The 13,485-nt window shown below is 46.6% G+C and overlaps 1 protein-coding gene across 1 annotated transcript in view; it reads right to left on the bottom strand.

Annotated features, from left to right (window-relative positions):
- PLPPR4 (phospholipid phosphatase related 4) overlaps window positions 1-6,269 on the bottom strand; it is a 43,032-nt gene extending 36,763 nt beyond the window's left edge. The window contains exon 1 of the mRNA XM_083620613.1: window positions 5,486-6,269. Coding sequence (XP_083476739.1) covers window positions 5,486-6,028 — 543 coding nt within the window. The 5' untranslated portion in view covers window positions 6,029-6,269. The remainder of the gene's footprint in view (window positions 1-5,485) is intronic.
- Between the last annotated feature and the right edge of the window lie 7,216 nt (window positions 6,270-13,485).

Below are 13,485 nucleotides of genomic sequence, written 5' to 3'. Positions count from 1 at the left end.
CACATTTTCAGCCAGTCACATGTTCTTGGGCTTTAAAATAAAATAAAATGAGGTAGTCCTTGGGTTGGTTGCATTTTTGACAGACTTATAAAAGTGAGCTCCCAACAGCTTCCAAATGTAGCAGCTTCAGAATATTATAACATGAGTGAAAGCTGGTGGGCTGAATCCATCCATAGTTAAATTCATGTCACGAACATGTCTGCCTTTGTATTAATTCTGAAACCATCTCAACTGTAAGAGCCACACAGAGGTAAAGGGTTGCGTCTTCCAGACAATTTATGCTATCCTTTGTCCATGATTATAAACCGAACACTTCTCCCCCCTTATCTTTGCCTTCCCTTTGAATTTACTCTGAGCCTTGTTGTCAAGACCATGTGGGTGGTGACACTGGATAATTGCACTGGCAAGTCTCCTAATGTTCTATTTCCCTTTTCCCAGGACAACCTCAGTGTTTAAGCCTTAAACGGAGTCAGGATTCAACTTAAGTGTTGTATACCTTGTAGGATTTACAAATACAGTGGTACCTCGGGTTACAGATACTTCAGGTTACAGACGCTTCAGGTTACAGACTTGGCTAACCCAGAAATAGTACCTCAGGTTAAGAACTTTGCTTCAGGATGAGAACAGAAATCACGTGGCAGCAGTGGGAGGCCCCATTAGCTAAAGTGGTACCCCAGGTTAAGAACAGTTTCAGGTTAAGAATGGACCTCCAGAATGAATTAACTTCTTAACCTGAGGTACTACTGTAACATTAGCAGAGGGTAAGTATCTTAAAGTATCAGTCCAGGTAGATCTTTGGGTTTCCCCAGCTCTGCTCTGAATAAGAACCTCAGATCCTATTTGGATCTTTCACCAAGCAACTCACATCTCTGCCAGAGCACCTAATTTTCTGACCCTGGGGCCAGAAGGCCCGGCTCTTCTGTTGGAGGTTAAGGATTCTCTGAATCTGATTTGGGGACACAAGCCTAACTCCATTTAAGGTTTAAACACTGAGGTTGTCAACAGGAAGAAAGTTCCAATGTATAGGTGCTGCCACACTAAAAGATGGATTTCTTACAAACGTGGTATTATTTGGCACCCAGAACAGCACCAGTTCTACACTGTGTTTGCGTGAAAGAGTGTACACCTGTTGCTTTGCACAGCTCAGGTATAGTGTACACAGGGTCACAGATAATATGATCGTTGAATGTCACATGTGAACACCTCTAGTGCTTGCTTGGCTGTGACGCTGGCTGTTAACAACCTCTGGCAGGCTGAACGATTGGCTTGCTTTTGCTTTCTAGGAATAATCAATGACCTTTAAGAAAAGAAGTCTAATTTCCCTGCTTACCATACAGAACTTCGGCCTTGCTCTCCTCGAGCTGGTAGCCACCTGAGGGGCTCATATCACTGTATGTATGTCTTCTTTGTACAAAAAGATTCCCAGCAGATAAGCAGAAAATGTCACTCTCCTTCTCCCATACTTGAAACGATGCTATGCTTTGCTAAATTAATCTTACCTCCATCTAACAGTTCTTTGTTTGCCCTGACAAATCCACAAAGCCTTGCCTGATGTTTAAATGTGTTATGTTTGATGTAATATTCATGTATGAGTTTTGAAAGTTGCCTTTAGAAAAAAAAGTGCTCCACATATAACTCAGGTTTGCTAAATCCTTTCTGTCTGCAGGTCCTCAGGAAACCCCATCCATCAGTATGTTCAGAAACAGAATGTGAAGATGGGTGGTAGCAACAGACTTAGGCTCAAGAGTGTGCCTGATCCAAAAAGAGGACACCAATTTTCATAAGATTCTCATGCGGTACTACTTACTATAACTGAAACAGAAATGCGACACATCTAACCGTAGTGGAGAAGACACCAGAGGTGATTTGTCTGCCTGCTTAGTTTGCAGATCAAGTGATGAAAACTTGTTGATGGGCATCTTCTAAGCTTTTGCTCTCTTTTTCTATGGTCATTTTAAAACCAGTCTTAGGCCATATTTATGGAGGCCCAAGAATTCTTTGGGTGGAAGCCATGATTGTTTGAAGTGATATCATAGTGCTTTAAATGTATGCAACCCTGAATGTGAATGCAACCCTGGACTGGATGACCCTCAAATAGAGGACACTATCAAACAGTCCTTTGTAAAGTAGGCTATATAGTCACCCTCTGCTTACCTCACATTTGGTGCTATTGTGAGGGAGGCCTATGCACTCAAAGATCACCCACATGAGCGAGAACCCTGATAGACTGTACACTTCATGAACTGTAAATCACCTCAGTGCAGTTCTGAGGGCGATACGTGTCTGGAGCCATCCAGACCATGGAAATCCAAACATGAGAATCCTCATTGAACACACCACATTCCAAAATGAGTAACATTCCCCTTCTCAAATGCCCCACCTGAGAAAGTGTTCTCTCCTCTGCATGCAAGTATATTTCTATTACATGCTCTTCACTGTTGCCCTCATGCTCTGTGGCTACCTAAAACCACGCAAGTTTACATTTTATTCTTTACCTCCCACTCTCCACACCCGCGGGCTGCCTTGCCCTCTCCTGCTGGCTTTGGCGAAATAACAGCCAGCAGTGTGTTTTATTTCTTTCATTGTTCAGTGCAGTGAAGTCTTAATGGTTGGTTTCCCTGTACTGTATACAATTCTGAGAGCTATTCCCTGGGCGACAAAATGAAGTGATGACTTTTAAAAGCCATTTTTAGACTGTTTCTGTGTGGGTTCTTCTGGAGCGATGGCTTCCACATACTCACTGATTTAAGAGGGAGAGAGCCAGCCCACATATCCTCCTCCCTCTTCTGGACAGAGAAACAAAATGCATTAACGTGACATCATCGTGCTTCCCATTCCCCTGCTGCCATGTGTGGGGGGCTTGAAGTGCAATGACATCATTTGCTACCAGTCGGCTGCTGAGCCAAGTTCAAAGGTGCTTGGGTTGACATTTAAAGCCCTCCATGGCTTAGGGCCCACATACTCATTGGACCGGTTACTCCCCTATACACCAGCCCAGACTTTAAGACATTGTGGAGACACCCCCTTAACAATGTGACATGTGCCAATGAATGGTATGTAGAAATCTGTGAGAGGATGGTCTCAGTTGTGCCACCTTGATTATGGAATGCCCTCTATTCACAGACTGGACAACCTGTGGTTGCTGACAGCCTGTGGGCACCTTCGAAAGCAGCGGTGGGGGACCTTTGACCTTCCAGATGTTGCTGAACTACAATTCCCATCAGCCCCAACAAGCAGGACCAACAGCCAATGATGATGGAAGTTTTAGTTCAAGCAACACCTGGAGGGTCAAAGGTCCACCAAATCTGCTTTAAAGAGACATTTATTCACACAAGCATTTGGCTAAATTGGTCAGTAGAGTTGATTCTGATTTGTTGTAATGGCTTTTGATGTGTTTTAAGACTTTTTTAATTGTTGAGCATGTAATATGAATTTTCCCTGTTGTAACCTGCTTTGCGATTGATTTTGAAAAGGCCAGGCTCGAAGTGGCTCCAATGAAATAAATAACATTACCTTCCCCACATGTTCATTAGATTCTTCTAATCAATGTTGCTCAGCTCTCTGCAGCCTGTTTCGGAGGGTGTTGTGTTCTGAAATCCGCAAACAGCTACACTTACCTAAGCAAAACTAATATGAAACCTCTGAATACTTTCCTTTGGCAAAGCAGCCAACCAGTCTTGGACTCCCTTGACTTTGTCATTTTGGATTGAACCAAGACCATGGATGATGAAAGAAGGCCCAAGTGGAAGCAGTGATGTAGTAATTCAAAAATTAAGCATCTCATCCTTTGAGCGCCTATCAACAATGGAGTATTTTCAAAGAACTATAGGAAGTAGACTCATACCAAGTCGGACTATTGGTCCATCTAGATTGGTCCAGCTAGCTCAGCACTACAAGTCTCAACATTCCTGACCATTGGCCATATTGGCTGGGGCCAATGGGATTTGGAGTCCAATAATATATTTGGCGAGCCCAAAGGTTTCCTATCCTTGCTACATGCCATCTGATTATCGCAAATGAGACAACAGCTAGGCTTTGTGAAGCAGCTATTGGCTATCCTGGACCAGAGACTTCCTATTATGTCAACACAGAGCCCATCATTGGGAGTGTAGATGGGATGGGATGAGCTTCTTTTCTCCAGGTGTTGGTGGGAAGTGGCTGACTTCTACAACTTTTTCTGAGTCGTCTTGTGTATCATTTCTAAAGCAAACACAGACTGACTCAGTCCAACACTTCTTTCCTCAGCATATCTTCAGGTCTTCCAAGGATATGCTTGCTCATTTCCTGAGCTATCAACGAAACGTACAAATATGAAATCCCTTTTTGTGCCCCAGTTGCAAATGAAGCAGTTCACAAGTGCCTATACAACACGCTGTCAGAAAAGAACCAAAATGAGTGCTTGTGGACAGTGGCGTAGCGTGGGGGGTGCAGGGGGGGCCGGCCGCACCGGGCGCAACATCTGGGGGTTAGGGGGTGCAAATCCACGGGTTAGGGGGCGCAAATCCACGGATTAGGGGGCGCAAATTACTTGCCTTGCCCCAGGTGCTGACAACCCACGCTACGCCACTGCTTGTGGAACACTAACAAGGTACAACACAGAACAGCCATAACAGTTCTGAAGCCATCAGTGGGGGAGGGGGGCAGGCAAATGCATTCACACAACCGCTTTGCTTCTGTGAACACACACACCACACCTCGGACCACGTATGGAAACAGGAAGCATCCAAGCACCTCCCATGTACCTGAACATTCACCATGTAAGTGCATGCCAACAATAATGCAACACCAATTGTTTAGCAATCTAAAAACGTTTGTTCCCAACCTTAATTTTAATTTTCTCAAATAATGCATGCCCGCTACATGTACACGTAGAACAACCCTCTTCCTCCCCCCAACCTTGCTCTCCTATTGGAATGATCCTGAGCACGTGAAGTGATCTCCCCTTCATTTGCAACCCTCCTTCAATCCTTAAAGGAATGATTTCTCCCAAACAGCGGAAGAAGTCTCTGTGTGTATGTGTTTCGCCCCCTCCCCCAATTTCAAGCCAGGTTTACACTCCTACAGACCGATGTTTCCTGATGCATCATCCTGATCTTTTTTTTGCTTTTCAGGAAACAGTTCTTTAAGGTGATCCAAAGGGAAAGGAAATACATTGCCTCTCTTCCCTCCCACCAGTTCTTGATTAAAGATGAGATCAGGAGGAGACCCAGTTTCTGGGCAGGAATGCCAAGCGGGCTCTCCCCACCCATGTAAAGCATACATGTTAAATGTTGACAGGCAACCCACCTCAACCTTGCACACACACACACACACACACACACATGCCACTAATGCACAACTGCTCTTTGCTTTTGGGAAGCTGACCCTGGCGCGTGCCAGGTGGGGCACGCGACAGATCCTGCCCCCTTACATCATCTCTCCCCATCACCATCACCCCCACCAAAAAAAGAGAGGATGGCGCCCCCCCATCGTCTGCCCCACTCACCTCGACGAAATAAAAACAAGGCAACAGCGTGACGCTCTCCTTGACCACTTTGCTTTTCTGCCTCTCTTTCGAAGACATGCTGGACGGCGCGGGCAGGAGACGCGCAGCCGGAGCGGGCGGCAGCGAGTGCGCGACCGCGGCGGCGGCGCTGCCGGGCAACCGTCCCCCTCTCCTGCCCCACTGCCTGGCGGCGGCGGCGCTGATGTCACATCCCCCCGGGGCCACCTCCCGGTGCGGGAGCAGCGCGCAGCCCACAACCTCCTCCTCTCGGGGCGGCAGCAGCAGCAAGAAGCCCGCTTGGCCGTCGGCGCCACCGCCACCGGCAAAGCCACCACCGGCGCTGGCCGGCCGGCCTGCCGCTACTCCTCTGGCTCCCCTGTCGGCCAGCAGGCGCCGGGCGGCCTCCTTCTCCAAAGCGGCGGCGGCGATCAGCGCCTCCTCGTGCCCGGCGCACTCCCCTCCGGCGAAGGGCCCGCCTTGCCTACATCGAGCGCTGCCGCCAGCCGTCGCTCTCGCCAGCCGGCTTCTTCGTGCAATATTCATAGGTCTGACGTCAAGGAAGCTGCTCCATGCGAAAAGGGGAAGGGGGCCCGCTTGCCTACATGGTGGTGGAGCGGGAAGAGGAGGAGGAAGGAGGGGCGCGGGCACAGGGAGGCGGCCGCCTTAACCTCTTCGCCGCCAAGCCCCGACGCAGCATCATCATCCTCCTCCTCCTCGGCGACGGCAGGGTGGGGTGGCGTCGGGGGTTGAAGGCAGCTGCGCGAGAATGTAGGTCGCCCGGGGTGGGGGGACGCGCGAGCGAGCGAGCGAGCGAAGGAAGGCCCCCTTCACACGTTCGCGGCGTGGGCGGGCGGGCGCCTCCTATGGGACGCCTCGGACGGAACACGTGGCCGCTCCGGCGCGCGCGCACAGGCGCCCACACGCGTCCGGGAGACGCGGAACGCGCCATCCGGGAGGATGCGGGGAAGGGCCCTGCTAGGTCGGGGTCCAGGATTACACGAGGATGTCCAGTTGGAGAGGCCAGAAGGGAGCTCACCAGGCTCAGGTGCTGCTGCACACCTGGCCTAAGGGAATTTGGATTGCCGGATGGGCGGGGCGTTAATACATGGGCGTAACCAGGATTTTTGTTAAAAGGTGGCAGGCTTTTGTTGGGGCAGAACTTCAGATTTGTATTGATCTTTATTGATTGGGGCGCAGCTGCCCCTTCCCCCCTTGACTACACCCATGTAATAATACGAACAACAACAACAACAATAAATATAGCTGTTTCTGCACAGATTTAGAAATGGGGCCAAGAATAATGGAGTAGCCTTAAGCATCTTTTTGCTGTATCAGAGCAATGATGCCTGTATTTCTGTATTTTTAATATATTTGCTGTATAATGTGAGAGTTTTGCTTTTTGTGCATTGAGGCCCCTCCTAACAGCTTAGTCAGAAGAGCCTGAGACTCTTAGTATCGGGGTTGTGGGTGTGAGACCCACATTGGGCAAAAGGCATTGCAGGGGTTTGGACTAGATGATTCTCGTGGTCTCTTCTGACTCTACAATTCTATCATAATATGAGGCTGAAACTGTAACCTACCAAGCTTGTGCTCCAGCACTGTTCTCACAGTGACAGACCAGATGGTTGCAAGCAGGAGCCAAGGGCAGTAGCAGCGCTTTCCCTATTTGTGATTCCCCAACAATTCTTATTCAGAAAAAATATTGCCTCCTGTAGTAGAAGGAGAACATAACCAATGAGGCTGCTAGCCACTGCTGGCCTTATCCTTCCTGAATTTGTATAATCCTCTTAAAGAGTAAGTTCCATGCTCAGGGGTAGGGGGAAACTATCAGGATTGTAGGGTTACCATATTTCAAAAAGGACACCCTGAAAGTTGTTGAGCTGATTTTAGAAAGACCCCAATACTGTTGAGCTTCTTTTACAAAAACGCCAAAAAAGGCAATTTATTGATTGACTTGCCGAAGATCAGGTCACCTTTTGGAAATTCCCCCCGGACGTCAATTCCACCTTTGAAATCCTGGTAATGTCCTTAGGATTGGGATGCAAGCCTGGGCAGTGCGTATGGTGGTCCTGGGCTGCCCAGACAACAAGACTCCCTTCTCAGCCTCAATGATGTTGTCCAAAGGAAATCAGAGCAATATGTTTGGCACCAGCTTGGCTGCAAGAGTTGACAAAAGGAGACATGCAAGGCGCCGTCCAACCATCTTAGGGACTCCACTCCAGATTTGTGTAGGGTTTCCTCCTTAGCCTTCTCTTCTCGCAAAGATGTCCCACAAGACAGCCGAGGTTTAGGATCAGAGGTTTCCTTCTTCTAGATGGGCTACCTTACCAGGTTGATGAGCCCCATCTGCCCCTCACTTCCCTCTACAACTGCTTTCTTAACTGTTGGACCTACTATTGGTCTCATCCGCTCAATCTGCCAGAGCCTGTCTTTGCATGCAGGGGAAGTCCCTAACTCGAAGAGGACTTGAGACCCATCGGCTACCCTCACCTGGTTTAGCCGACCAGTCGAAGCCATTCTCAGGGTGTGTCTGCTGTCTCATGCTGACAGCTTCTAGGAGCCGCAGATGAAAGCTGAGTGCAGAGTGGGGACCAAAGGTGGACAAACCACCCCAGAAGGAGCATGACTTGTCCATCACCAGAGGTACAATCCCTCCCCTAATCCCATACACGGCACTTCTATATACATAAATATATCATCATCATCAGTGGCGTAGCGTGGGTTGTCAGCACCCGGGGCAAGGCAAGTAATTTGCGCCCCCTAACCCGTGGATTTGCGCCCCCTAACCCGTGGATTTGCCCTAACCCCAGATGTTGCGCCCGGTGCGGCCGGCCCCCCCTGCACCCCCCACGCTACGCCACTGATCATCATCATCATTTTTTATTTGTATGCCGCCTTTCCACAGTTAAAAAACGATGATCAAGGCGGCTTACAGCATGACACGATTTACATAATTACAAAAGTCATAAATAAACCACATCAAAAAGATACACAACCAAATGGAAAACAAATCAAAACTGAGCCCTCTCTGCCCAGCAGCAGCGGCAGCAGCAGCAGTCCTTTATAGAGCCCATCAGGCCCCGCCCTGGGCCAGGTGTTGAGTGGCAGGACTGGGGCCCTTAGGCACTGAGCAGGGGAGTCCTCCTGGGTGGTAGCCGCAGCAGCAGCTTTTATAGGCCTGTCATATTTGAAGTATCGCAATTAGTGAAACAGCAGTTTCATAGCAGACAACGTATGACTCAGCATGGCATCCACCCCTGGCAGTGGTAGAGCAACTGTCTTCACCTCTTACAAAACTGACTCCCGATAAAAGCCTGGAGGACAGAAATAGGTTAAATTATTCTGTGAACCGCCCTGGGACTTCTGGACATAGGGCGGTATATAAATTCAATAAATAAATAAAGTCAAAACATAGCCGGTGATGGCATCTATCAGATTTACAGGAGGGAGCTCCATAGCCAGGGCACCACTACAGAAAAGGCTCTTTCCCAGGTCACATATGGGTATAAACCCAGAAGGGCATCTCCTGAAGGTTTTTATAGAAAGCCCTTTTTTAAAATGTATCTGGGTCCAATGTCATTCAGGGCTTCATATGTTAGAAGTCAACACCTCAATTTGGGCCCGATAACATATCAGAAGCCAACACAGCAAAGGGGGTCCATGAATGTATGAACCTGGGCTTCCTTTTGAGTATGCACTTGGTGGTGAAACTTGCTTGGCTTCTGTGCGATACATGAAATAGCCCAACAGCTACATGTTCCTGCATTGTAGGGGGTTGGACTAGACGAGTTGGACAACTCTACGATTCTATGACTATGTTTTACTATTCCTAGAATAATGGTTAGAAGGGAGAGGCTGAGCTCAGGAGACATGCAACACTCTAATCCCAGATGAGTGAAATCTTCTAAGGTTACTGAAGAAATGGGATTCTGTGCATGCTCAGAAGCAGCGTTTAAATTGAGCAGTCCTCAAGAAAGCAGTTGTGTAAAACAAGAATGGCATGTATTGATGACTGATTATTGTACTGGTTGAAAATCAAGGTGCCAGCTTAGATTTCAGTAGGGATGGGGCAAAGAGGTATCACTGGGAAGACGGGGATATAAAGGCTTTTTCTTGGATATAATTCAAGATTAAACTGAGAAGAGGAGAAGGGCGAAGAGAAGGAAGAAAGATAACCACCGACGTTCAGTCTTAAGAACCAAACCATCTAAAAAACCCATGGGGGGGTGAATGAATATTTAAATCACTAACATATCAAGTTTACTACTTTGAAATTCACATATTTCTTGAATCAGCATACTTAAATGGTTGCTGTAAGAATTATCATATTTGTTTGCATCTAAACAGAGCCTAAAATATGCAATTTAGAAGCATAATCCAAAACTTTTAGCTATGCCATCTTTATGTGCCCTTTCCTCTGGATAATGATACCTGCTTAGAGATAAGAGGCAGATTTTTGTTTGGCACTTGGTACACATGCAAGGATACTAAGCAAGATCATTTCCTTGAAGGCTATCAAGTTTCCAACAAGGAGATGGAAAGTGAATGTGCATGGTGTTTGATTTGTAGAGTCATAAACATTCATAATTTGAGAACTGAAAACATTATAGAACTTGGGTAACTGAAGGACCTCAAAGAACAACCACAGTGACTCGGTGGATGACCACGGTGAGAAAAAAAAAGCATTTCTGGGATTCCTACATCTGTAATGATCTCTTGGTCCTGTATGAAGCCTACAACTATTAGCATATTGCAGAATTTACTGTGAAATTTTAAATGCTTAAGCTCAAATATCAGATACTTTCCACAGGGGCATGAGATACTTTCTCATGAAGCAACCTTCAACTCAGTCTTTGTAATTGTGTGTGGGATTAAACAAGTTTGTATTAAATTCAGATTTCCTTTAAGCCAGGTTCCCCCCCCCTCTTTAAAACTATAATTGAAAAATGTAAAACATTTGCACTCCAGTTAAAAAACAACTGATTTAAACATTTTTTAAAAAAATTCTCTTTAAAACAATTTTTATGTTTCCTGTACTGTTTACACATGTGCCCTTCATATCTGATGAAACCAGCATGCATATTTACCCTACTCAGGCAGAGGTGGGAAACCTTTTTCAGGCCCAAGAGGGATCTATTGCAACCTTCCAGGGGCTTCATATCATTGGTGGGTGTAGCAAAAGTGGGTGTGGCCAGAAAAATGTCATCCTCCATCTAGGCAAGCAAGACGTGTGGTCACCATCCAAGGACACATTCCAGCCAGGTAAACTCACTAGAGGAGGATGCAAAGCAGGGCCAGTGCGGGGATGCGGCCCAGGCAGAGTCTTGAGGGCCATCTGCAGAGGCCTCAAGGGCCACATTTGCCTTAGAGGGCTGAGGTCCCCTCCCCCTGCTTGTACTAGGCAACTGACACCCAAGTAGCAACGTCATGCAAGAAGCAGCCCATAGATGCAGCTGTAGCGAAGGAAGAAAGTGAGTGGGAAGGCAGGCCATATAAGGAAATATTTTTGCAAAACTCAGTTGAAAGAAGAGAGAATGAGAACGCACAGAACCACAGATAATTTCTGCTAACAGTTGCAAATACACCTCCAGAGATGACAGCAAGGATAATGTGATGAATTTTGTTTGCATAAAGGTAAAGGTACCCCTGACTATTAGGTACAGTAGTGGACAACTCTGGGATTGTGCACTCATCTCGCTTTACTGGCCGAGGGAGCCGACGTTTGTCCACAGACAGTTTTTCCTGGTCATGCGGCCTGGTCATTCGCTTCTGGTGAACAAGAGCAGTGCACGGAAACACCGTTTACCTTTCCGTGGGAGCGGTACCTATTTATCTACTTGCACTTGACGTGCTTTCGAACTGCTAGGTTGGCAGGAGCTGGGACTGAAAAACAGGAGCTCACCCCGTCGTGGGGATTCAAACCACTGACCTTCTGATCGGCAAGCCCTAGGCTCTGTGGTTTAGACCACAGCGCCACCTGTGTCCTTTTTGTTTGCATACCATTAGTTTTTCCAGCAATCTCTATATGTCCAAATAAATAACTGGATGTTATGTTCAGCTTACAAACATATATACATGTATCTTAATGGTCCCATATATTGTCACTGAATTATTTTGCTTTTGTCATTGTTCTTTATGCGTTTAAAACTCCTTTGCCTCCATTCCACCACCCCCAACACACAACATGTATGTGTGTTTGTGTGTGAGAGAGAGAGAGAGAGAGAAGAGAGAGATTCATCTGATGAGGTGGATCTCACAAAAGCTTACATCATATGGGCATAGCAATCCAATGCCCTCCCCTTATTTGGAGCTGGGGGGAGTTTGGATTAGGCAAATATGTCCCTCCCCTCAGCTGACTGTCTCAAGGAGTCAGCTGCTGGCAGCTGAATGTGTGAATAGTCAGGAAGCCAGACTCCTGGGCCAATGGGAAGCCCTGATGGTGTCCCAAGAGTGAGAAGGAGGTTGGGCTGGGCCAGCCCAAGATCCAATGCATTGAGACTGATTGGGAGCCAACTGCTACACCAGCCTGCCTCCCCACCTTCCATGGTGGCTGCTATGAGCATCAGGGCTGCTTGTGTGGTTGTGGCCCCACTGCTTCACAGCCCTGCAGGAGGAGGGGGGAGAATTTGGATTGTGGCCTAAGGGTGCATATAAGAGTAAGACTCATTTAATTCAATAGGGCTTATGGTTAATGCATGGGACTGGACTATAATAGTGTTGATTCCCCGATTTACCTCTGATCACGCTGACCAAACATTTTACCAACAAAATGAACAAACAGGCAAAACCTCCAGAAAAGATCAATTTTCTCTCCCCACATATCATCAACTTATCAAAATAGGAACCTCTGAATTGCATTAGGCAAAAAGTTAGTGACAATTGACCCTCTTCATAAGTTTCCCCAGTCTTATCAAAATAACTTTCGCTTCCTTCAGAACTTCTGCATTCTTAGAATTCCCTGTTGGGTTAAAATGGATGCAAAAGCTGTTGCATCTCTGCTGAAAAACTCACTGCCGATGAGTTTTCACCTGCCCAGCTCATTTTTATCTTTTTAGATAGAGGTAAAGACTTTTTTGGGGGGGTGTTTTTAGTTTTTTAATGACTTGGGAGGCTTTACCAAAAGTAACATTTCTTTCTTGATAGTTTATGGTTGATTTTAGTTTCACCTTAACAACACAGTCCTACACATGTCTATCCAGAACTAAATTCTGTACAGTGGTGTTCACCCATAAGCAGGTGTGTATAGGATTTCAGCCTAAATGTATCTGATGAATTTTCTCTGTATATTCATGATGCTTGGAGAACCACGAAAAGCAGGGTGACGATGCATGAAAGAAACAGATGAATGGATGGAAGGGAAAATGATGAATGAAATATTTTGAATCGGTGTGAATCTGTAGATTAAAACTTGGCAGCCCAAGTTGCATCTTGGCAGGTACCTTTGCATTGGACCTGCCAGTCTTTGACTTTTAATGTGTTGCCCAGAACCAGCGAGAGGCGTCTGCTAGCTTGGCTTGCCCATTGTAAGATCTCTAGGTTGCAGCCTAAGCATTATTTCAGTTGAGAAAATGACTCACACATTGAGTTGTGCACTCACAAAGGCATCCTGTATTATTCCTGGCAGGATCCTGAAGGATGCTGACTTCACCATGAGCAATTGTTTCCATGGTGAGCTGTGTTATTTTGGGGGAGAATAATATAATAGGCCGAAACCGGAAGCCTCTTTTAAGCTGCCATTGAAGTTAATGAAAATGTTGCCGTAAATGCAGTGCATCTGTGTGTGCTTATCTGTTATGTATATATTTGCATTTGTAGCTGTCATGAGATACTAACCTCTCTTTTTTTGGCCATTCACAGAAGCAGCCTGCAAAGAAAGAACAGTGCCATTTTCATAGGATAATATTCCTTAGCATTTTTATAGTCTACATAAAAGGTGTTTCACATACATTTCCTTAGGCTGCAGTCCTAAATTCCACGAAGAAGGGAGAAAACTAAAGGTG

This window comes from Podarcis filfolensis (genome assembly GCF_964270895.1).
Source record: "Podarcis filfolensis genome assembly, chromosome: 6".
Taxonomy (NCBI): domain Eukaryota; kingdom Metazoa; phylum Chordata; class Lepidosauria; order Squamata; family Lacertidae; genus Podarcis; species Podarcis filfolensis.
The sequence above is the reverse complement of the archived record's forward strand: the minus strand, read 5'-3'. Positions and strand labels throughout refer to the sequence as shown.